The 24,253-nt window shown below is 39.5% G+C and overlaps 1 protein-coding gene across 1 annotated transcript; it reads right to left on the bottom strand.

Moving 5' to 3' along the window:
• Window positions 1-649: 649 nt before the first annotated feature.
• LOC137257504 (uncharacterized) lies at window positions 650-10,034 on the bottom strand. Its single transcript, XM_067794833.1, has 6 exons — window positions 9,726-10,034; window positions 5,419-5,506; window positions 4,088-4,290; window positions 3,812-3,897; window positions 1,710-1,914; window positions 650-763 (listed from the first exon to the last, which is right to left on the bottom strand). The coding sequence occupies exons 1-6, from the start codon at window positions 10,032-10,034 to the stop codon at window positions 650-652; spliced, it is 1,005 nt and encodes a 334-aa protein (XP_067650934.1).
• Between the last annotated feature and the right edge of the window lie 14,219 nt (window positions 10,035-24,253).

The following is a 24,253-nucleotide window of genomic DNA, read 5'->3' as shown; positions in this document are numbered from 1 at the left end:
TTGGGATCATTGCGATCACAGTACATGTCGGTCGTGGGGGTTGATGCTAAGTGTTTGCTTCTGGCAAACAAGGACAAGTTGAGCATCGACCTGAAAATGACCTGTATTAGTATAAATGAGTGCCGTCCACTGGTGCTTGCCATTGTGAGCTACACCGACCACGTGTGAGTCTTATGAGCAAGGCTTGTGCAGCTAAGTTTAACTTTAAACAATTAATTACAGATGGTTTAATGTTTCCTTTTCGGGTTTTTAGGTAGCAGTGAATCGGATTTTGAAAGGTAACTGACTTAACGTTGTAAAGATATATACCCAACGAGACAGCTAATGATTCCATTAAAAGAGTTCTTCAGAAGAGTTGTTTTCAGGGACTGTGACGAATCCGTGTATGTATGTTTCGCACGAATGCAACAATAACAACATTCCCTACTCCCCTATTTAATGAAGTTAACTCGACATGCTATTGAAGTTAACTTGTGCCATTTGACCTCACGGGTCATGCATATGTAGAGGTCAGGTCAAGCTGAACTACCAATAAGCTTATACGTAGTCGTATCGGAACGTCAAGGCTGTCTTTTCATGTTGGTGAGAAAAGGTTACATTGCACACGAATGACCGGTTTTATAATTTGATCAATTTAATTACGTTTAATTTAACGGATTGCCATCAGTCGAACTGCGACAGCTCCCTCTATGGAGATAGATACAGGTTCCCCTCCCGGCAGTCTTTCAGTGAGATTGTACATACTCGCGCCATCGATTTCCAGCTGGAAGAGAAGAAACAGACCAAAACATTTGTAAGGATAATTTCGTTGGGGCTAACGTTCGATAGCGATTTTACTTTGAGTATCTAGCAATATTCCACAATATCACTCTGAGTAACACAAGGGCTTCAAGTGGGGAATTGAACCCAAAAGTCTTCGAACGCCGCAACCACTCGACTATCCCACCGTCCCTTAAAACTCAGATAATATACGAACACAACTGGTTAAGATATGGCACATCGGTGTGTTGTCCTCTGATTCAAGTCTGGCCCAGGCTCGAATGTAGGCACATGTGATGCCTACTTCTGGTGTCCTTTGTGATATTTTTGTATCCATTCGTTTGTAAAATCGACTCATTCACTCAAGCCAACTTCCGTCAATATTATATGCCACTTACACACGCTTACTTTAAATACTCGTCAAAATCTGTTAGATCATGCAGACTCGGCGTCCGGGTAGCCTAGCCGATAAATCATTCGCTCGCTCCTCCGAAGACACTGGTTCGATTCCCCATGTCAGTACAATGTATGAAGCCCATTTCTGGTGTCCCCCGCCGTGACATTTCTGGCATATCGCTAAAACCGGCGTAAAACGATTCTTACTAACTCACTAAGAAAACTGTAAATACCTTTCTGAGAGATATGAAATGGAACAAAGTCTTACAAATACTGGAGTACGTTCATGGATATTATATACGTGTATGTTCATGTTGTCTTATATGAGCCTGCGGTCAAACGTAATAACAGATTTAACCTTCCGACAACAGACATCTCTGTAAAGCTCTACTCCAGTTGATTTAGCTGACCACAGAAGCTCATTCTGACCACTGGAGCTCTTTAAAGTGATGCGAAACTCTGTACACTTACAACAAAGGCAAAGGCTGCATTTTAAACAGGCAAAGAGATGACCATGTAGCAGTTCCCACGTTCCCGGTGCCCTCGCCACTTACCCCGTATACTCCTTTCTGTAAGGTTATCTGGATCTCTGTTTCTTGTCCTACGGTCATGGGTAGAGGGACACTAGCAATTACATGTTCATCCCACAGTCCATTAAATCGAGAGTTCACGACGGTTTCATGTCTACTCGTGTGATAGACAAAACGGAACTCTGACAAGAAAGGTACATCATTGTCTTTCCACAGCCATATATTCCATCTGCAATTGACATTTATCAGAGTTGAGAGAATGTCACACTTTCACTTACACTCTCTAACACACACACAGACGCGCGCGTAAACACACACACGCACACGCACACGCACACGCACACGCACACATACACACACACGCATACACCTTGCTTGGCTTCATCAAATCACGCAAATACATATCCATATAACAGAAAGTTGCAAAGGCACGAATTTTCACGCCAAAGACCTAAACCACATTCCAGATCGTCGAGGAGAATCCTTTGGAACACAGTATCAAACATTCTCCAAAATCTCTTCATTCTGACTGACAGAGCAGTGGACATCAGAATCAGTGCAGCCTAAAGTCCATTTCATATTCCTATCATTAAGCTAAAGATTTATTTCAACTAGGTTTACGACTACAAAGTGCCCAGAAAAAGTAATCAGTGCTGCTTTCCACCGAGGTTGTTTTGCGACCCTGGAGTTTGCTCGGTGTCTTGGACGCGTGAAGGTCTATCCGGGGTAGAATAGGCCTTCAGCTACCCATGCTTGCCATAAGAGGCGACAGGCGGATCGGGTGGTCAGGCTCGTTGACACGTCATTGGGTCCCAATGGCGCAGACCGATGCTCATGCTGTTGATTACTGGATTGTCGCTGCCATATAGCTGGAATATTACTGAGTGCGGCGTTACACTAAACTCACTCACTCATCCACTCCGTGTCTTGCATGAATGAATGACGGATTACAGAGTGTCCAGAATAATTGAGTGACCGGTGTTCCGACAGAGTCTCTCTTAGGGACCCTTGGTAATAAACTGGTCTGTTTTTGCAAGGACGGCTGCCCCGAGTTTCCGCGTTTGATTGATCGCTTATAACGTGGAGTGTTTAGAATGAATCATGGGAAATGGTTTCAACTGCCTGTTTCTCAAGGATGAATGACGCTGGGTGTTAAAACGGCCTGTCTTGCAAGAATTAACACCTTTTTTAGAATAATTTTTCTAATATCCACTCCAGTAGTGTCTGAAAACATACCCTACGTTTCGACATAAACTTGTATGTTTCTGGGAGAAAAACACCTTCTTGTCGGCTTTGATATTTCCGGAAAAAACATGTTTGTTCAGGGTAACAGCATCCATTGCCTCTGTCAAGTTTTTAATCACTTAAAATGTGTCATATCAATGAAACAAACTGTGTATGGTGCAGTTCTCTGTTTTGAAAAGGCCCGTGAAGGTCCGGGATAGAATAGGCCTTCAGCAAGCCATGCTTGCCGTAAAAGGCGACTATGCTTGTTGCAAGAGGCGACTAACGGGATCGGATCGTCAGGCTAGCTGACTTATTTAAAACGTGTCATCGGTTTCCAATTGCGCAGATTGATGATCATGCCGACTGATGGTCATTGATGAGTGCGGCGTAAAACTAAACTCACTCACTATTTTGAATTACACATTATGATGTTGCCACGACTGTTTTATGAGAACAATCGACTTGACTAGGCACGGGTGACACCGGTGGGACAGGCTACGCTCGCCTGTTTGCCAACACCTGGTGTCATTAACAAATGCTAATGATAATAGTCGGAATCATACGTTAAGATCTGCTGTGAGCTAGATTCAGCGAAAGCGCTTCTGAGCAAACCTTCACTCGTTTAGTCAAATTGTATGAACGGTCCTATCAGTGGAGCAGGGTATATTGAGCGCTTGTGAAAACACTTTCATTTTCAGTGGTCCTATTTGCAGTGGACAGTTCTCACAGTTTAAACTTTTATACTAAATGGAATCTGAGAATGGTCAAGACGGAAGTTCTATATTTAATAATCATGGCCAGTCTTTGTTGGTTTTCCGAAGACATCTGGTCCCGTAGGTGTTTTCTGTGTTGCATTTGATTTTATTGTACCCTTTTCTTAATACACCGATCAAGATTACCTCGTAGCTTGGCTTGGTGTTCCAATGACTGTTGCTCTGAACGCTCTTGATGGCCGACACGGAAGTGGATGCTTTACGTCAAGAGCCTAAGACAAAAACAATGGAATTACACCAAAATATTTCACAAGAAAGAATTCATTTGTATCACATGTCTTATAGATTGTGAACATACATTATGTACCACTTACATATAATGTATTTAGAGTGTATATTTGTACAGACGTACAATTTCATTTACGAGGAGAAAATACATAATTACTGAAAGATTTGACCTACCGGATTGTGCCAAACATTCTGACTACACAATCCGGCCGTCATTTTCTCCCACTGTCCAGAGGATTGGCAGATGCTTGTAACTTTGTCATGACAGGCTGTGAAGTCCTGTTTGCAGGTGTAGGTTGTTACAGCACCCTGGTAATGACCCTCGTACGTCTTGCTGGCGTCTATCACCTCTGGAGGCTGACGACACCCAAGGAATTCTGAAATATTTGCCACATATGACGAGGGAAAATAGTCTTCTTGCCAATGCACGGCTCTTCGTTTCTCTGATCTAGACGTATCAGCAGTCACTTTGTTTCCCTGTCATAAGTGCATCGTTAGTAACGCAGTTTCCTTGTCATAGGTGCATCTGTAGTAACGCAGTTTCCTTGTTATAGGTGCATTTGTAGTATCTCAGTTTTCCAGTCATAGGTGCATCTGTAGTATCTGACCCGTGAAGGTCCAGGGTAGCATGGGCCTTCAGCAACCCATGCTTGCCATTAAAGGCGATTATGCTTGTCGTAAGAGGCGACTAACGGGATCGGGTGGTTGACGCATTTGCATAGATCGATTCTCATGCTGTTGATCAGTGGAATGTCTGGTCCAGACTCGATTATTTACAGACTGCCGCTGCCATATAGCTGAAATATTACTAACTGCGGCGTAAAACTAAACTCACTCGCCCTGTAGTGTCTTAGTTTCCCCGTCATAGCTGCATCTGTAGTAACTCAGTTTCCATGTCATAGGTCCATCGACAGTATTTTAGTTTCCCTGACATAGATGCATCTGCAGTAACTCAGTTTCACAGCCATAGATGCATCTGCAGTAACTCAGTTTCACTGTCATAGATGCATCAATAGTTCATGACTCTCCTTTCATGCTGTCAAGGGCATGTAAATAACAATAACTACTTGTAAACGAGTTCAGTTAATCTGTAGGACTACCGACATTAATCTACAAATGCTGAAGCTTGCCCCGATACAGATGTTATTATCTTGTCCAGCCTGGACCATTTAGTGGTCGTCACCATTTAGCCGCTTTTGATTACTTTTAAATACTATTCCAGCTACTGCTAGTGCTACGGATACCAAGGCGTGGATCGCTGCTGAAACTAATAATTACTAGATTATCAGGTTCAGGCTTATCTATTTGCTGGCCGGTAGCGAATGAGGCGTCACAACCACAACTGCTACTGTTGCTGTCATTTACTACTACCGCTACTCACATTACCAAATATTAACAATATTAACATTCATCCAGTCTGTGTTACCTCTTATCAACAAACTAAGATGCTTTAGTAATGATGTAAATAATCACTAATGCGTCTAATATGAAATGGAGAGGGTTACCTGGAACGCAGGTTGCACGACCAAGTCGATCTACCTGACATCGGAATGATCCCGGGCACACCACCACAGAACATGGACCAGAGAGAGACTAGAAATAGAAACGACAGTTGGGTATAATTCTATTTTGATCTTGCAGTAATAGCATATTTTAGTATATTCAAATGTCACAGCTCATACTCCGGCACTAGCAAGCACTAAGCATTGGTTTTAATGAGATTAGGACAGATCAGATTAATTTGTTGCAAACATGAGAATTCTTAATTTGAAGGATACTGCTTGATCGTACAGTATCATTCATGTTTGTACAAAATACCGAGTACTGGCTTAAAATCACAAGAAAGTCAGACTTGAGTGAAAATGTTGTTACTTCAGAAGATTTACAACAACATAACTAGATATTTGTATAGCGCCGATATCCAGTTAGTTAAACTGCTCAAGAGCGTTTTTTTCCCTCGATCACTGGATGTTCATCACAACGGCAGATCGTATTTTCAATCTCAACTCCCTGGGGAACATACAACTCTTGCAGCCTTATCCAGCGCACCAGTATACCTTGGCCTAGATGGTTGAAGCTCTCTTAGCGCTAAGACAGTCGTATGTTAATGTTGATATATGGGACTTAAGACTATCTTAGCGCTAAGAGAGCTTCGAAAATCTTGCCTCTGAAATATTGCTGGGGGGACCGTTAAATAAATAACGACCAGTATGTTTGTGTAAATTCTGAATATCAGCATACTTCAAGCACATTGTTCTGTTGATTTGAATATATTTAAATGGACACTATTAATAACTGGCATATATCAGTTCATGCCTATTTTATTGTCCCTGTCTCGTGAACATGATTTGTTTCAAATGTGATCTCATGACATTAGTTATAAACCGTATTCCATTTCAACGATTTTGTACGTGTTTGTACGATGCTACAGCTCATGTTAAAATATACGTAAAGTATGCATGTGCGTGCATGCATGATGTTTGTAAGTATTTTTTTGGAGAGAATGTGCGTGTGCCTTGTGATATTACGTGCGCTTGTGTTGCATTGTATTGTTTGTAGTTCAATAATATTTCTACCAAATTGCTTCCATTGATTCTAATGACCTCTCAAGTTCACGCTAAGCACTTTTCATTAAGTTCTACTTGAAACAAAGACAGCGTTGCATTTGTACAGGAAGAGAGACTTAAATATCAAACATTATCTCTGTTTACGCTGCTCCAAAGATCCGCCCGAGAAATCACTTTCTTCATACATCTGATGTGTGCTCAGAGCATATACAGTCCAGTTTTGCACAAAGAACAGAGTCGTGAAATAACACTACTAATTGCAAGACAAATGGCGGTTGTTTGAAGGGCGTGTAGGTGAATCAATAGCGAGGAGTGGGATCGATGTGGCATCACGTAATTTCAGGTGTTTTGGCCAACATTCTATTTTTAATGGTCTTGGTAACGTTGACATGGATGTGTTAAAAATGGGGTATTTCTGAGTCCACAAAATAAATATTGTCATAACGAGAGCTGATCATTTCTAGCAGCCAAGACCTGCAAACGTTCATTGGAAAAACGGCAAGGTATTTTATATCATGATGGGAAGTCTGTTTTAGAATGTGTTGTGTATATTTAACCATTATTGATTTTTAGTAACGTTTCTTAATTAATCTGTATTTTACATTGTACATATAGTCTATCGTAAGATTCAATAAGGGTTACTCGTAAAGGATATTTTCGTTTTCTCTCTTGTCTTTTGTTTTATATAGTAAATACGAGATGAGATTTTAATAAAATATCTGTCTGTCATGGATTTAAAAGTCGATGGAACAGCGTTCGAGGCATTTAATCATTGATTGTAAAAGTCCCTCAAAGCTTCTGGTCATGTATGTATGTATGTATGTATGTATGTATGTATGTATGTATGTATGTATGTATGTATGTATGTATGTATGTATGTATGTATGTATGTATGTATGTATGTGCATGCATGCATACATGTATGTGTGTGTCTATGTGTCAGTGTCTGTGTATGTGTGTGTCTGTGTGTGTATGTATGTTTGAAAGAGTGGGGGGAAATGGGTTTAGCAATATTACATCAGTATCACGGCGGGGACACCAGAAATGGGCTAAACACGTATTCGACGTGACGGGGAAAGCTTTAGCCACTAGGCTTCTTGGCCTACCTTATTTGCAATTGAGGTGATTGCGTAAGTTAAGGTTACCGCCGCACTCAGCAATATTCCAGCTATATGGCGGTGGTCAGTAAATAATCGCGTCTGGACCGGACAATCCAGAGATCAACAGCATGAGCATCGATCTGCGCAATTGGGAACCGATAACGTGGCCAACTAAGTCAGCGAGCTGACCATTCGATCCTGTTAGTCGCCTCTTACGACAAGCATAGTCGCACAAAGAAAGTGAAATTTGAATGTATAATTTCATCTCTGCTGACATTGCTCTATTGTTAATGTTGTAACAATTCTACATATGTTATATGTGTGCACAGACCATATGAACTGAGTGAGTGAGTTAGTGGGTTTTTTTCAGCAATATTCCAGCAATATCGCGACAGAGAACAACTCCCCTCTTCCTTATCCTTGTCAAAATTGACCACCCACAACTTCTTTAGCCTCAGCAAAAATATCTCGACTGAAAACAGGTCAATACAGAAATTGCCATATATACAAACACTTCATGTTATGACAGTTAACAACCGTGTTTACTGATGTGTAAGTATACTTACACCAACTATCATAAGACAATGGATTCGCAAACATGGATGTACCCTGTGTATATTATCACAACAAAACATCTGTATTGCAAAGTTTTAAAATAGAATTCAATTACAGACAGTGCTGAAACGTACATATATTATTAACATACTCAGCCAAATTAAATACTTGCTTGGTGACAACACAATGGGAGCTTAGTGTGCTATATTATGACAAAGAATGAGTGAGTGAGTATAGTTTGACGCCGCACTCAGCAATATTCCAGCTATATGATTATTGACAGATCGTCCCTATATAGTTGAAATACTGCGTTAAGCAGCAAACAAGTATCATCCAGTATCAAGTATCAAACAAGTATCAACAAGTATCATATGTGGTCACCCAGGTTCAAGTCGGGGCAGTTAAGTCCATGATTTCGACACGGGCGTGATATAAGCAGTGCGTCAAACTACTGTATTAAACCTAGCGTTGTCATGTTGAAGTGTTAATCCAGGACCATGTAACTGCATGGATGTCAGAATGGTGAGGGTCAAAATTGGATTCTACAGTGAGATTCCCCTGGAAGATAATCAGCACTAAATGCTATCGAAACCAGCGTTATGAGAGCACATCTGACACGCAAATTCGTGAAGCGTTCCAAATTTTTTCGGGAGAGGGCTTTTCTAAGTTGGATAACTTGTGCCCAATCCTTTTCTTAATGAATAAAATATGTTTAAATCAAAATCAGCCAGCGTTCGAAATAATCGCCGGCACAGCGCTGGTTGTTATTGCATCGGGTCGGCAGTTTCAAATATCTGCAGGCCCTTGTGGCCTTCTGTAGGTTATCTGTTTTTTTCACAACTGGAATTTTTCCCTTGTTTTTCCCCCTAAATAACGTTTGGGAATCATCCATGACCCATGATATTACGATGACTCATATTCACTAGGAATATCAGCGCCAGTCTTTAACAATTAAAATTTTTCCATTTGCGGCATGGGCTTCCCGGACTGATATTGTAGAAACAGTGTGAAACTGTGAAAAGTGCGGTATGTTTTGTTTTTATTGTCTTGAAAAAATGGGCCTGCAGATTTCATTCAGGGCCTGTATATTTTAAAGTCTGCAGGCCCTGATACTCAGCTGGCAAATTCAAGTACATGCATTACAAACACTGATCGGCACTATTATGCTGTCCCTCCAAATAGGACAACACTGAGAGGTCCTGCGTCTCTGAAGACAGTCCTGTTCCAGTACCTCTGGTTGAACAGACATGTCTGCTGACCGATCGTGTACGTTGATCCTAATGAAATTGCGCCAACAATGCGCAATTCTATTCCACTTGGTCTGTGCTGACACTCTACACCTGCTTGATCAGGTTGCAGTCACAAATTGTAGCGGATATGATTTATCACCTAAAGCACCTGAGACCAAACGGTCACAAAAGGCGCATATGATCAAAATTCTAAAAGAAGTAACATACGATAAGGTCACCCTGCCCTGTCTTGCCCTGCCTTGCCCTGCCCTGCCCTGCCCTGCTAAAACAGCTAGTCACAAGGGGTATACACTAGTGACCTCAAAATTCTCTGTATGTATAAAATAATATTAGTACAAACCCTTGGCCAGTGAAGGATGTCACTAAAGAGGAATCCCGTTCTCTCAACAACGTTCCCATTGAAACTGTCCTTATCGTTGAGAAAACAGTTGCGCCTTTTCTGGTCGAATCCAAAGGAAAGACATCTTGAGGACTGGAGACATTCCGAAGCACAAGTATACAAAGACGAACTTCTCAACTTCCTGAATACCTGGTGTTCCATGTACTTATCGTGCTGCACTGTAGTAGCCCCGTCAAAACAGCTGTCACAGTGGACAAGCTTTACGATCAACACAAGAACGAAAACAATTCGACCAAGGTTCGAAGCCATCACCCTGAAAGGAAATGAAAACAGGTCTGTATCCAAACAACCTGCTGGTAAGACTTAAGTACACAGTATTGATTACATGATGACACTCCCGTTAACTTGTGCATTTGTAATAACAGGTAGTGTTGTCAAGTGGCTGTAGTTGTTGTGATATAATAATACTGGTATGATTACTCTTGGGGAAATCACGACACCACCGTTAACGCAAATACATAATACATAAACACCACACATTGTCTTGCTTCACAGATAAATGTCGTTTCTGATCGGCCGTTGCACTCTTCTAATATTGTAAATGTACCCCGCTACCCATTTCCGTGTACGCCACTAGGAATGTCCAACTCATTTGGTCTCATTTGGTACTTCGTGGTAGTAATTCTTTATTCCAAATAATATTGAATCACGTACGATGTTCTGAAATTACCGATGTTTTGCGAATGCAAATCGATGGAAGTCTGTTTTTCTTGTTCTCTGCAAAACCTAGCGACTGCTACGAAAACGCTTGTACCCGTGCTTCAAACAGTTGAAAATTAACATTGAAGTTTTCGGTACGATAAATACGTTGTTTACTAGCCCGTTGGGACACACGTGTTTATGTAACCTCGATGATAAACTTCTCAAACTTTGAGGGTACATCAACCCATGTTCCCCACGTGACCAGTGAACAATTTGATATTCTACGAGCGACACACTTCCTCACAGACCACAAGGACAAGGGTATGTGGGGAGTCAAGTTCCAGTTCTAACTTATAGATGTTGCTTCCAGCAGTAAACACCGCCGTCCCTTTAATAACAACCGGAATAACAAATTAACACAGGGCATGTAAACATAAAACGCGTAATAGGAAAACCAAAAACACCCGGCCTTTGCATACAAATTGTATCCTTACCTGTATATGTACATTATTGTTTCTACATTAATCCTATCTGTAAATTTTAATCTATGTTCATCACCCTCTTTTACAGTGCATTTACCTGTGAGAAACATTCCTTTATTTATCTTATACTAACTTTATACGTGTGGTCATGTAAAGTAAATTCCTATAGTGTATATGTACATTATTGTTTCTATATTAATCCTATCTGTAAGTTTCAATCTATGTTCACCACCCTCTTTTACAGTGCATTTACCTGTAATAAACATTCCTTTATTTATCTTATACCAATTTTTATACGTGTGGTCATGTAAAGCAAATTCCTATAGTCTATATGTACATTATTATTTCTACATTAATCCTACCTGTAAATTTTAATCTATGTTCACCACCCTCTTTTACAGTGCATTTACCTGTGATAAACATTTCTTTATTTATCTTATACTAATTTTGATACGTGTGGTCATGTAAAGTAAATTCCTATAGTGGGTAATAAAGATTTCTTCTTTTTCCTCCTCCTCTTCTTGCCCTTTCTGTGGCCCAGAGATAATCAATTCAATCTATAAACGTATAAAATGATATGAGCGTTTGGTGAGAAGTGACACAGACCCAGAGGCTAAAAGTCGTTTTACTTTGCAACCTTCGGACATTTTCACCATGAGCTTGGTAGTAGTACTCAGTATTCAAAGGAAGTATCGTTATCTTACATCACAGAAGTATACAGGATTTGTCATAGTTGTCAAAAGGAAGTATCGTTATCTTACATCACAGAAGTATACAGGATTTGTCATAGTTGTCAAAATGGCAATGGTTTCCAGCAAACGTTAGAAATTTTTTTATTCTGATTGGGTTTTTTCTTGTTTTGTTTCTTTGTTGTTTTGCTATTTGAAGATGTAGTTGTTTTGTTGTTGTTGCTGTTGTTTTGTTGTTGTTGTTGTTTGTTTTTTTTTGGTTTTTTTTTGTGTGTGTTTTTTTTTTTTTTTTTGTTTTTTGTTTGTTTTTGTTTTTTTGTTGTTTTTTTTGTTGTTTTTTTGTTGTTGTTGTTTTTGGGGGGGGGGTTGTTGGGGTTTTTTTGTTGAGTTTTTTTTGTTTGTTTTTCCTGGAGTCACATTCCCCGTTGTTTTCATATTTACTTGTGCTAAGATGTGCTGAAAAAAACTTCTTAATCACAATAAAAACTATTGACGGTGGGGTAGCCTATTCGTTGAAGTGTTCGCTCTTCACGTCGAAGGCACGGGTTCGATTCACAACATGGGAACAGTGTGTGAAGCCCAATTTGGGTAAAAAACTAAATTCATTTACTCTTATACATACATTTGAACTTTGCAAAATATTTTGGGTTTGATTCACAACATGGGAACAATGTGTGAAGCCCATTTTGGGTATAAAACTAAATTCATTTACTCTTATACATACATTTGAACTTTGCAGAATATTCTGGGTTTGATTCACAACATGGGAACAATGTGTGAAGCCCATTTTGGGTATAAAACTAAATTCATTTACTCTTATACATACATTTGAACTTTGCAGAATATTCTGGGTTTGATTCACAACATGGGAACAATGTGTGAAGCCCATTTTGGGTATAAAACTAAATTCATTTACTCTTATACATACATTTGAACTTTGCAGAATATTCTGGGTTTGATTCACAACATGGGAACAATGTGTGAAGCCCATTTTGGGTATAAAACTAAATTCATTTACTCTTATACATACATTTGAACTTTGCAGAATATTCTGGGTTTGATTCACAACATGGGAACAATGTGTGAAGCCCATTTTGGGTATAAAACTAAATTCATTTACTCTTATACATACATTTGAACTTTGCAGAATATTCTGGGTTTGATTCACAACATGGGAACAATGTGTGAAGCCCATTTTGGGTATAAAACTAAATTCATTTACTCTTATACATACATTTGAACTTTGCAGAATATTCTGGGTTTGACAATGCTGGAATGGTACATTGCAATGGTTGTACTTTCCAGATCTCTCGGCCAACCGCAGCTCACTACTGGATGTCAACGTTAACAGAAATAATGTCACACACTTGAAACACTGTTACACTATACCACTGCGCCATAACAAAGATGTCTTTTGAACACTAGGAGAAACTCAACACTGGTTTATTGTCATTTATTAAAATAGGAAACATGATTATGAACACTTACTTTGATGAGATTTCATTTTTGCGTTTCTTTTGATGTTCAGTACATATGTGAATCAAGAGTCACGACTCAACATTCTATCAATATGGCAACTCCAGTCATAGATGTAAGAAGGGGTTGCGTGTGGACAAGAACATCTATGTCTCTCATGTTATAACGTGTGTTACGGTCATACTGGTTACGGTCTTGGCCAGCTGAGGAAGCCTGTTAGGTTTCTTGTTTCAGCAATGAAGTCTACTACATTCAGTTCAAATCAGACTACCGCACATATAAATCTTTGAACACATGCTTGTGATTTGGGATTTTGCTACACATTATGTCAATAATTCACTGAAACTCACTGATGCAAACTGAAGCTCCAGAAAGCGGTACGTTCCCCGTGGGTAGGTCCTGCCGCTCCCACAATTTACATGATAAGTGTCTTGGGTTTTTTTTCACCATTCTTAATATCAGTACCACCGGACGGTTGGTTGGCTGTTCGGTTAGTTGCTTAACGCCACACTCAGCCATATTCCGGCCACAAATTCCAGTCTCTAAATAACAGGGTCGGGACCAAACAATCCAGTGATCAGCAAGTCAACGAGCCTGTCCGCGCGATCCCGTTAGTCGCCTCCTGCTGAAGATTAATTCTAACCCGGATCTTCACGGGTCCATGCTACAAGAAATCCGGTAAAGATCACAATAAAGATCACTGTTCCTTGCAGATTCTTAGTTTTGGCAAACTTGACACGCGTGAATTTTGGGGTTTTCTCGTTTTTGGAAGTTCCTTTTGGGGGGAGTAGGGGGGCGGGGGTGCTTCACATAGAGTATTTTACGGACTAATTTCTGGCTAATATTCAGGTTGTAGGAATGGACTATAGCGCTACATAAAAACACATATATTATGATAATAATAACCCTGGTAACACTCAGGAAATACGTTTGATTTTTACCTTCTGTGTTAAAATGTGTGTTTTTACTGTTTGTTTCATCAAGACTGCATACAACATACTTGAATATACTCGTGAGTAGAATGAAGTCATAAGTCAGTCATAATAGTTCCAGACACTATTATAGATTAAATTTACCACCTACAGCCAAACGTGAGAACCATTCTTGAAGGACTCTTCATACGCTTAAGATGCAGGACATTATTTTCCCTGAAACCAAATCATATTCTTTCTTACAAACAATGGTCCATTAGTAATGTACTGACATGGTAAGATTCATTCTCATAAACAAGTCAGTCATACAACATATGTCATATTTGGGATTTCACTTTCGTAGTAAAGTACAAATTCTAGTACTTTTTTTGGTTGAGTCCCATCCGGAATTCGAAAGTCAGGCACCTAATCGCCAGCACACAAAGTCAGCCGTGCCTGACTCTGAGGGTGCGGGTTCGAATTCCGGATGGGACTCAACCAAAAAAGTACTAGAATTTATACTTTACTAAAAAAAGTGAAATCCCAAATATGACATATGTTGCATTGGACCACTTTCTAAATGGCATCGTGTAATCAAAGTCAGTCATACGCTTGCACTAATATAGGTTCTGAAATAGACCTTCATTATGACGTTTAATGTTATAAGTGAAACATAAGTGTGCACAGGAAAGAAGGATACTTTTCAAGTGATTCGAACTAAGTTGCCTTCCCCTTTGATGTAATTTACGGACGAATGAAGCACAGTGACATCGATGTTCTGTCAGTTGTTCAACACAATACACATTACAAATTCTGTCTGCACATGCGCAAGGGTGATATCAGTTCGAGTGCTAAAACATTCATCGTACGTGGAGTGTCACAGGAAAATCGAAAACAATGCTGTACTCCCATAGCGTCGTTGGAGGAGAAAGCACAACAGACCGTACACTCACCGTGACCCGGAACTCCTTGTGAGATGCTTGAAGCAGATGCGAAAAAGTAGGATACACTCATGCACAGGCAAACTGCTGCAAACTGGCAGCATAGAGAATGTGACAAGTCTTCTTATACATATTTATATACAGTATTTTTCGAACCGAAGCGAGGAAAGTACTTTGCCAGCCTTTGCTCGTTTCGCTCGCATGCAAGAAGACTGGTCATATTCTCTATGCTGCGCAAAGCACTTGCGCTACAGTTTACCTGTGATTCATGTCGCCACCATTTATGTTTTCTAAGTGATGTTCAACTCTGTTATCAGAAAATCCTTGCACCAACGACGAACTGCTCTCTGATTGGTCAAAAACACCAGTATTATTTTCATTTCGTGGCGTGATAATATCGTGTTGGTTCGAGCCTATTGAGGGTGAAGGACAAACATGGTGGACTCGATCACTCCATACCGCTAATTTCACAGTAAAGTCGTGTATTGCAGGTAAAGGAATACCCTATTTCATATGAGACTTTGTAGAAGGAAAGCGGATTCCGAATATCTAGCGATTACGGAAAGGTTATGTTTTTTCACGGATCGGGTGTTTTAAGTGAAATACGTAGTATTTCTTCTCCGAGAGGCGATGATTTTCATTTTCAGGTTATTGGCGTACAAATGAAAAAAATGTCTTTTCCCGAGTTTCAAGCGAAGCTACTCGGTACATAGTGCACCGATTTTGATAATTTTGGATTTATTCGAAAGGGTTTTATTTCAATAAGAATCGCGGCTGTATATTCCAAAATTTCCCAACCAAAAATCGCCCATAATCGAGAGTAGGGTGTTTGACAATTTTGTACACGTTACATCCCTTTCCTTAATTATGTATATGGATATCAGTGTAGGCTTGTGGGACCCCGGATGTTTTATTTTCAGCATTACAAGCCCCTGTGGCTGAAATATTGTCGAGGTCACATCAAGTCACAGTATCTCACATTTTCTACAGTATTTTAATACATTTTACAGATACGCACTCTTTGTAGCATCTTGCGTCTTCATTATCGCTTACGACATGCCTGAAGTTGAAAAGTAAAACTTCGAGGCCAACAACTTGCAAACAGAGAACACTTGCCGTATATGGAATGTAAACAAGTGCTCGGTACACCGAATGCTATCACTCGCGGTGTTGTGAGTATAAAGGGTTAGGGAAGGGACACAAAGCTATGGGGTGTGCTTGAATTAATATTCGGACGGTATATGGCGCGAGAGTCGATCTAATGCAACGTTGCATTCATCTATTCGAACTTGTTTATTTAATATTGTAATCTAACTATTTTCCATACATTATATGTATACACTATATTGTGACTTTCATGAGGGCTGATATTATTTTTGAGAGAATGCATTATTTAGTTCTAGAAAGGTGTGACATAGTGAAGTTTTAACTCGCGCACTCATTGCAAGTGCATAAAGTACATATTAAAGATATTTCGCAGCTTTGGATTCTGTGTCAAATGCCCTCTTCTGTGATGTCATCCGCATATTGTAAGGAGGGCAAAATTAGTGAAAATCCATGCATCAGAAATCTAGCCAATTTTGACACATTACAAAAGTCCACTGACAGTTTTACATAATGCATGTTTTGAAATCTAAATACCTGAAGATTCACTTAAAGAACTGAACTTTTACAAATGAAGCATATATACGAAATCTTTCACCAGTGATTATTCTGAAACGTCAGTGGTCCTTAAATCGCTTGGGGTGTTTTGGAACATGCAAGAACACGAACGCCCTGTGAACTTGGATGGCTCAGATGCGCCTGTTACATCATGGACAATTGACCCACCACTTCCATTACACACGTCCCTGAAATTCCCACGCGTACTACAATACAACGATAAATGGTGTTTGTCACTAATACCAGGCATCTCGATTAAATCAACGAGATGCATCTATTATTCAGGCATGAAAGCTAACGTCAAGCTCGAAAGAAATTGTGAAGAGTAAACAAACAAATTACAGAAAGTATCATTTGCTAACAGGGAGAGGGACCTGTGCGTCTAATAACTCATGAGTAATTAAATATGATTTGGAAGGTTGAAGACAATTTATCATAACGTCAGCCGTGACAGTCACAAAATCATGCACAACGATACATGCACGTGTCCTCACCCCTGACTATTACGATGAAAACCTAAAGGATATAACAACTAGCCTGTCAAAAAGCTATATCTTCCATACAAGATACTCCTCCGTTGCTCAGCTATCCACATGAATGTCCACCAAATCAACGAGGTCTTGAGCCAGATATCTATAGACTTTGTGATACGTATGACTTAATGAAACACACCAGACCTTTCTCGACCACGACAATTCTGTACCTTATGAAAAAAGGTGCAATCTGCAGTATTAGACTTCCAATCCAGATCTTGGGCTGGTGGATCCGTAACGACCCAGATGTTCAAGATTTCAAGCACATTCACACTTCATTATCAGTGCACTAAGATGGGGACCCATGAAGGTCCCGAGGTAGAATAGGCCTTCAGACACCCATGCTTGAGATAAAAGACGACTATGCTTGTCGTAAGAGGCGACTAACGGGATCGGGTGGTCAGGCTCGCTGAGTGCAGCGTAAAACTAAACTCATTCACTCACTCACTCACTCACTCAGATGGGTAGCTATGCAGAAGAACCCAATCCTTAGACCTTCTGTAGAGAATTTTATGAATATTGTTGCTGGTTTAAAACTGGTAAAATCTGAGGAGTATCTGTGCGAACACTGTGGTAACTTCTTTTCAGATCCCTTGTCTCACATCTTAACGGGAATATACATGTGAAGTGCGGGATGATATGTGGTGTGAACAATAATGTAATCATATTGGACCAATTGACTTCAGTGTTTTTCTTCACAATGAATCTAACTCTGTTATCCTGCAATCCTAACTTCACCTTAAGTGAAAGTGATAGATCTCAACCCACACTGACTGCCTGTTGTGAGATCGTGAACGATAGTGGTGCATTGTCTCATTTATGAATAACTTATGTTCTGTTTAAACGACCATTGTCCTCAGGTGTCACGGGACAAGGGGTTTGTAATGGATTTCTTTGAGCTGTGAGACCGTGGACGATGGTAGCGCCTTCTCTCATTTATGAAAAATTAGTGTTTTGTTTCAAAGTCCATTATCCTCAGGTGTCTCTAGGTAGTTGTTTACCGTGGTTTTCTCTGAGCTGTAAGATCGTGAGTGATGGTGGTGCATGTTCTCTTTGATGAGCAGTTGTTTGCAATGGCTTTTCTTTGAAATGTATGGAGGTTAAGGAAACAAAATACACATTGGTAACAACTTAAGTATCATGCTGCTCACAGTTTCATTTAAAATGCGTCTTTCAGATTTGTAACGGGATTAATTTCATTCGTATTGGTATGCTTTACTCTGAGACAAGGCGAGAGACCCGTCCGAATCAATTTCGGCCACTCTGGTCGGACTAGTTCAGAATACAAAGACCTTTGTGGCATTCATATAGAGCGTTCTAAACTAAAATCTAAGAAAATATGGAGATTAATATCTGGTTTATAGCCTGGCTTCAAGGCTGGATCTATTGTCTATCTTTCTATTTTCATTTAAATCAGATTGGTATTATTCTAAAACTGTGATCTTCAATGTCCTTTGTAGACAGACAGTTTAAAAGAACACTTTCCCTTGACTGCGTTCCAGTGGTTAACAACATGAGCATCGGCAACATCACTGTCTACCAAGTCAGCCAGCCTGACCGCCCTATCCCGTTAGTCGTTTCTTACAACAAGCATGGGTTGCTGAAGTCAGTCCTAACCGATATCTTCACGGGGAACGTGTACTTGAAAAAACAATTGGAATATAATATCTGGACACTACCGGGATCGAGTGATCAAGCTTGCTGACTTAGTTGTCATAGTATCCCCATTGCGTAGATCGATGCTCATGCTATTGATCGCTTGATTGTCTGGTATAGACCGCCGCCATATAGCTGGAATATTGCTGAGTAAACAGAGTAAGTATAATACAGCTAGTTAACCACTCCGAAATGTAGACGACATCTCCAGTGCCTTGACAATAGAGCCATTCGAGGTAGTGAGGAACATATTGCTGGTCAAAATGCGGTCTTGCCTTTCTCGAGCCCACTCAAGTACATCTGCTGCACAATTCCGATAACTCCATGCATTTAATCTGCAATTCATGCCACTCAATAAAACATAATCAAACCACATATTTTACCCAGTTATCTCGATGGGACAGACTGTTGAATAATTCATAAACAACAGAGGAAATTGACAAAATGGTTTTGAACAATATGCACAGTAAAGCAAAAATATGTCCTCACGCCGAAGATCCGGTACGAATCCCCACATGAGTAGAATGTGTGAAGTCTACTTCTGATGTTGCCGGAATATTGCTAAAAACGGAGTAAAACTCACTCACTCACTCACTCACTTTTTGTTTGGTCCAATTGTAATGAAAATTTTTTAATTTTATTTGTATGTTGTCTAACGAAACACACAGCAAAATCCCAAGGTTTGTAATTATCGAGTCTAGTCGCGTCAAACTAAGTCCAGTTAGTTTCCATGGAAACCGAGAAAGTTATAAATGCCAAGAATCCATAAATAGCAAAAATTCGGGATCTGTTTGATATATCTGCCATTTTTTGTTAAAGGATATTGAACGGATACAAACATTTGAGATTAAGTCCACATTGTTTCAATGGAGGAACTATGGGGTTTTGTACGTCAGATGGTCAGCAACAGCTGCAGAAAACTTATCCATCATAATGGAACAAACAACATGGAACAAACAACATGGAACACACAACATAGAACACACAACATGGAACAAACAACACGGACCATCTTCAGCAATGATAAGTCAGATCTTTCAGGCTGAAATGGTTATTTATGCTCTTGAGCGGTACTTCTAACAGTAATTTCACTAATGTATTACAACTTGATACCATTATTTATACGAAAACCAAAACCAGAACACGACTGATCAGGTTCTCTGGCCTATTCCCATTATTCTGGCCTATTCTAATTATTCCAAATATTGAATCATACACGTATAAACGGAGAGCCAGTAACTGGGAGGATTACAATACTTTTTGAAGATCTAGAATTGATTCATTTATGGATGAAAACATTAACTTATATCGATGCTCATGAGGCTGATCACTGGATTGTTGTGTCCAGTGAGTGTCGCATATTGCAGCTGTGCATATTTTTCGGGGCTATTTTCAATGCTGAAGATGTAAATATTTAACAAACTGAAAGGCAAGCTACGCCACGTATTCCGAAATAATTTATTAATGCCCATCCCAGTTCCCTTTTCACGAAACTATATTCTTCGTTACATAGAGAATCTCAGACGATATTTCTTTTGATATCATACATATCATCACGCGTTGATAAAAGTAAATATACACTGAGGCTTGTTGAGGAGTGAGGAGTTTTCTCACTTTTATCGAGGGGTGATTTTTTTATCTCAAAAGATACGAGGGTGCACTTCTGTTTATGATCGAATACGTTGCTTAATTTGTCCTTCAAAAGAAATTGAAAACTAAACGCCAGCTGTAACAACTTCATTTGTATAGAATACATCTAAATGAACAAGGGTGATGGAAAAGAGAACGAGTGATACCATTACGGCATAAAAAACACATAAACTGTTGTGCTAATATTTATGGCTTTACATTCTGCAATGCATAAGTAAAAACTGTTTCTTGGTGGCATTTTAGTAGACTTTATGTTGTAAGAAAAACTCATGAACAAAAATAATTTAATTGTTTACCATTAGGGGAGATGAAAGTAGTCAGAAAACATTGGCCAATCAGCTATTACTCAAAACGTTCAAAAACGATCTTCTACCAAAACTTATCTTCTACAACTGATGTCTCTTCTTTGAAACTAGTACTGGATGTTAGTTGTTAATTCAGGTTCCCAGAAGCCTATAGGAAGTGAGTTGATATTCAAAATTAAATAGTTAATATTACAGCCATATGACTAGGAGAGACCTACGCTATCATGGGAGACGACAAAATGATCTGACAAACTGACTTGGTTGATAGTACATGACACCAACCGTGCAAACGAACAAAAATAACCGGTTTGTACTGGGGATAAAAGACAAAATTGCCTTGACGAATGTAAAATAAAACATCCTTGAAAGTGTTATGGAAAAGGGTGATGAATGAAGCGTCACAACAAAAACATGTACATTAATACAAACACTGAAATTAATACAGTGACTGTTAATGTTACAACAAAATACAGACTGAAGGCTGTATTGAGAAAGTAACACAAACGACATTACGTCAGTTTGCTTGAAAACAACCATAAATATTTAAATATAAACAGATAAACATAAAAGCCGAAGTAGAAATTCGACATACATATAAACAGTCACACTCAAAGGTTTTTATCTATTATACATATGAATTTGCAAGGTTCTTGATTTCTTGTACATATGTGGCACTCAACATATTTTATAATTTTATTATTTTAGGGAACTGTGTACATCTATATCTATTTGAAATAAATGTGTATCTGGATAAATAGAAATTTTCACATTTAAATAGGTACTAAAATCACAGGCAAACTTTAGCGCAAATGGCGTTGCGCAGCATAGAGAATATGACAAGTCTAGTTATATGAGAGTGAAGCGAGCAAAGGTTGACTACGTGCTTCCATCGCTTCGGATCAAAATAAAATATCGACACCATCAAAGGTACACTCCCATTTCCTCATTTAGTTGTGCTCTCAGATAACTGTAAGTATTCCATATGGAGTAGTACTCTCCTGTTCCTTCACTCCGTTGAACCGGAAGCTGGAAGGAGGAATGGAGGCGAAGAACGGTCTGATATGCCACGAGTTGAGCTTAAAATATTAAATAAACCATATTTAATTGTTCAACATGGGGTTGGAAATGTGCAAGCACAACCCACTGAAGAACTGGATGTATACCTCTGATGATGTTATTTTATTTTGACATGAAAAATATTTTTCGAACCGAAACGAGGAAAGTACATTGCCAACCTTCACTTGCATGTAAGAAAACTGGTCATTTTCTCTATGCCGCGCAACCCATTTGCGCTACAGTTTGCCTGTGTTTGAATTTAAAGATCTCTATGCCAAACCAAAGGCCAACTTCGACAAGTAAATTATCGTTACAAGTTCTATATTTCAGGATAGGATAATGGGAACGTTTTCAAATGAAGGAATATCTCCTCTCGACATCAGACCTCCAGTTTTGATAAAAAAAGAGTGTATTCTATACGTGCAGATGGTCTCAACGTCTCATACCTTTTCGAAAGGTCTCAAAGTTGCCAGCAGACACTAAGGAACCCATAACATCTTGCCGGGATAACAAATTTTCTACCTACCCATGCCCAAATTAGCCAACCACCTCTGGTCTGGTCAAGGAAAGTCATATTTGGCGGTCGCGCAATTTTGAACCAGAACTGGTTCTTGATATACTAGTATGCTTACCACCGTAAATCTGTAAGCGAGGCTCCGTTTCACTTATCCAGACTTTATTACAGACAGATTGCAAATGAGCAAACTGACAGATAATCATCGATACCTTCGAGGAATGCCTAGGTCTTCATCGTTTCTTCCAGAATCTAAAACGCCTCAGCTTCAAAAATCGATAAGGATAATCTACCTAATTCCTCATAAACCATGTATATAATTTCGTAAGCCCATATAATATCGGTGAAAAGCCCCAAGTAATCAGTCAAAACGGGCACTATACTTTCTTGGTTTCTTAAAAAGACAGAACATGGCTTTCTATACACTCTCTGATTCGACATTTGATTGCAGACCAAAGGTTTCCGTTTCAACACATATAACACATTAGCATGTACAATCCCAAATTCGTTATTTTCCAAACATAATGATTACCTTCAGTTTTTGGACAGTCTACATCCCATTTCCAAATATGAAAATTCCAACAGTCTGGCATCCGTCTTGAAATAGGAACGTTTCAAGATCACTGATGAAGAAATAGGCCAATAGAGGTGACAAACTATATCCTTTCCGCACTCCTAAATAACATGCAAAATGCGCATACTCTAGTACACCACCATTTATGGACACATATAATCTCATAACTGCATACATATTTGAACTAGTTGGAAATATTTAACACCGCAGTTTCGTACTTAATGCGACAAGTCAACTCCCCACACAATTTCGGAAGCCTTTTGAGAAATCAAGAGCAGTATAATTTCTCCTACTTAGTTAAAGGACATGTATCTTCAAGACGAGGATGGTATCAGTTATAAAGTAACATTTTTCTAAATCCATTTTGCGCCGAAGCAAAGGGGCCGTTCATAATGTATGGCCCAGAGATTATGGTGATTTTTACGGAGAAGAATGTGAACTATCCCCCAGGGTGAAATATTTCCAAACGGATCGGATCAATGAACAAGACTGCCATTCTCAAATTTATCGGTCCAAGAAGCTTTGTGTCTGTGTTATTTCATCCAGGGTTAGGTTCAAAGAGAACTGTTGACAGTGAACATTGGAATGATGTATACAAGGTGGTAAAAAACAAAATTCACATGAAACGAAGATCGAAAATTTGATCCATAAATAATAGGGTAATGGTACTTTTTTGTAATGTTTATAATGAGGTGTTCCATTTGACATGCGATCAACAGGATTAAATCTACCGTGGCGGGGTATATCGAATCTTTGTCTCCATGTAACAGTGCAATCTCCGTTTGCGCCAGCTACATCCGTAACCTCCACTGGGCTGACCTGGTTCACACGCTTGTTAATGGATCTGTATCCAGTATTGACAAAGTTGTTCGAGATGCATCGATGCGACTCCACGACATTTCCGGGTTGTTGGTGTCTTTGTCATTGATTTTGTACTTGGCAAAAACTAATTGACAAATAATTTACTGAAGGCCATAGTGTATTTTAAACTGCCTGCCCGATACAATAACCGGCACCGGGCCTCCGGACCAGTGCTTATTTTGAACTCCAACTTTTTTGATACAACTCCATGGAAAATCATCACCCACCCATCCCACCCCCACCAAACGCACACGCGCACACGCACGCGCACACGCACGCGCACACATACACCACTGCAAAGCATAAAAAGCCTAAACTCTTCTATGCATGTACGGTTACTTGCCGTCATTGGACTTATCGTCATATTTGTAATTGCATCTTGCTTCTTTTTTAATCAACACATGAATTGTCAGTTATGTTCGTTCACATGTAACCGTCAAGATTTTGGAATTACGTCAGTATGTGCATCTCCTGTTGCGTACAATCAGGTCATTTTGTTCTCTGTTTGCTGGATAC

The sequence above is a fragment of the Haliotis asinina genome, chromosome 12, assembly GCF_037392515.1.
Source record: "Haliotis asinina isolate JCU_RB_2024 chromosome 12, JCU_Hal_asi_v2, whole genome shotgun sequence".
In the NCBI taxonomy this organism is placed as follows: domain Eukaryota; kingdom Metazoa; phylum Mollusca; class Gastropoda; order Lepetellida; family Haliotidae; genus Haliotis; species Haliotis asinina.
The sequence above is the reverse complement of the archived record's forward strand: the minus strand, read 5'-3'. Positions and strand labels throughout refer to the sequence as shown.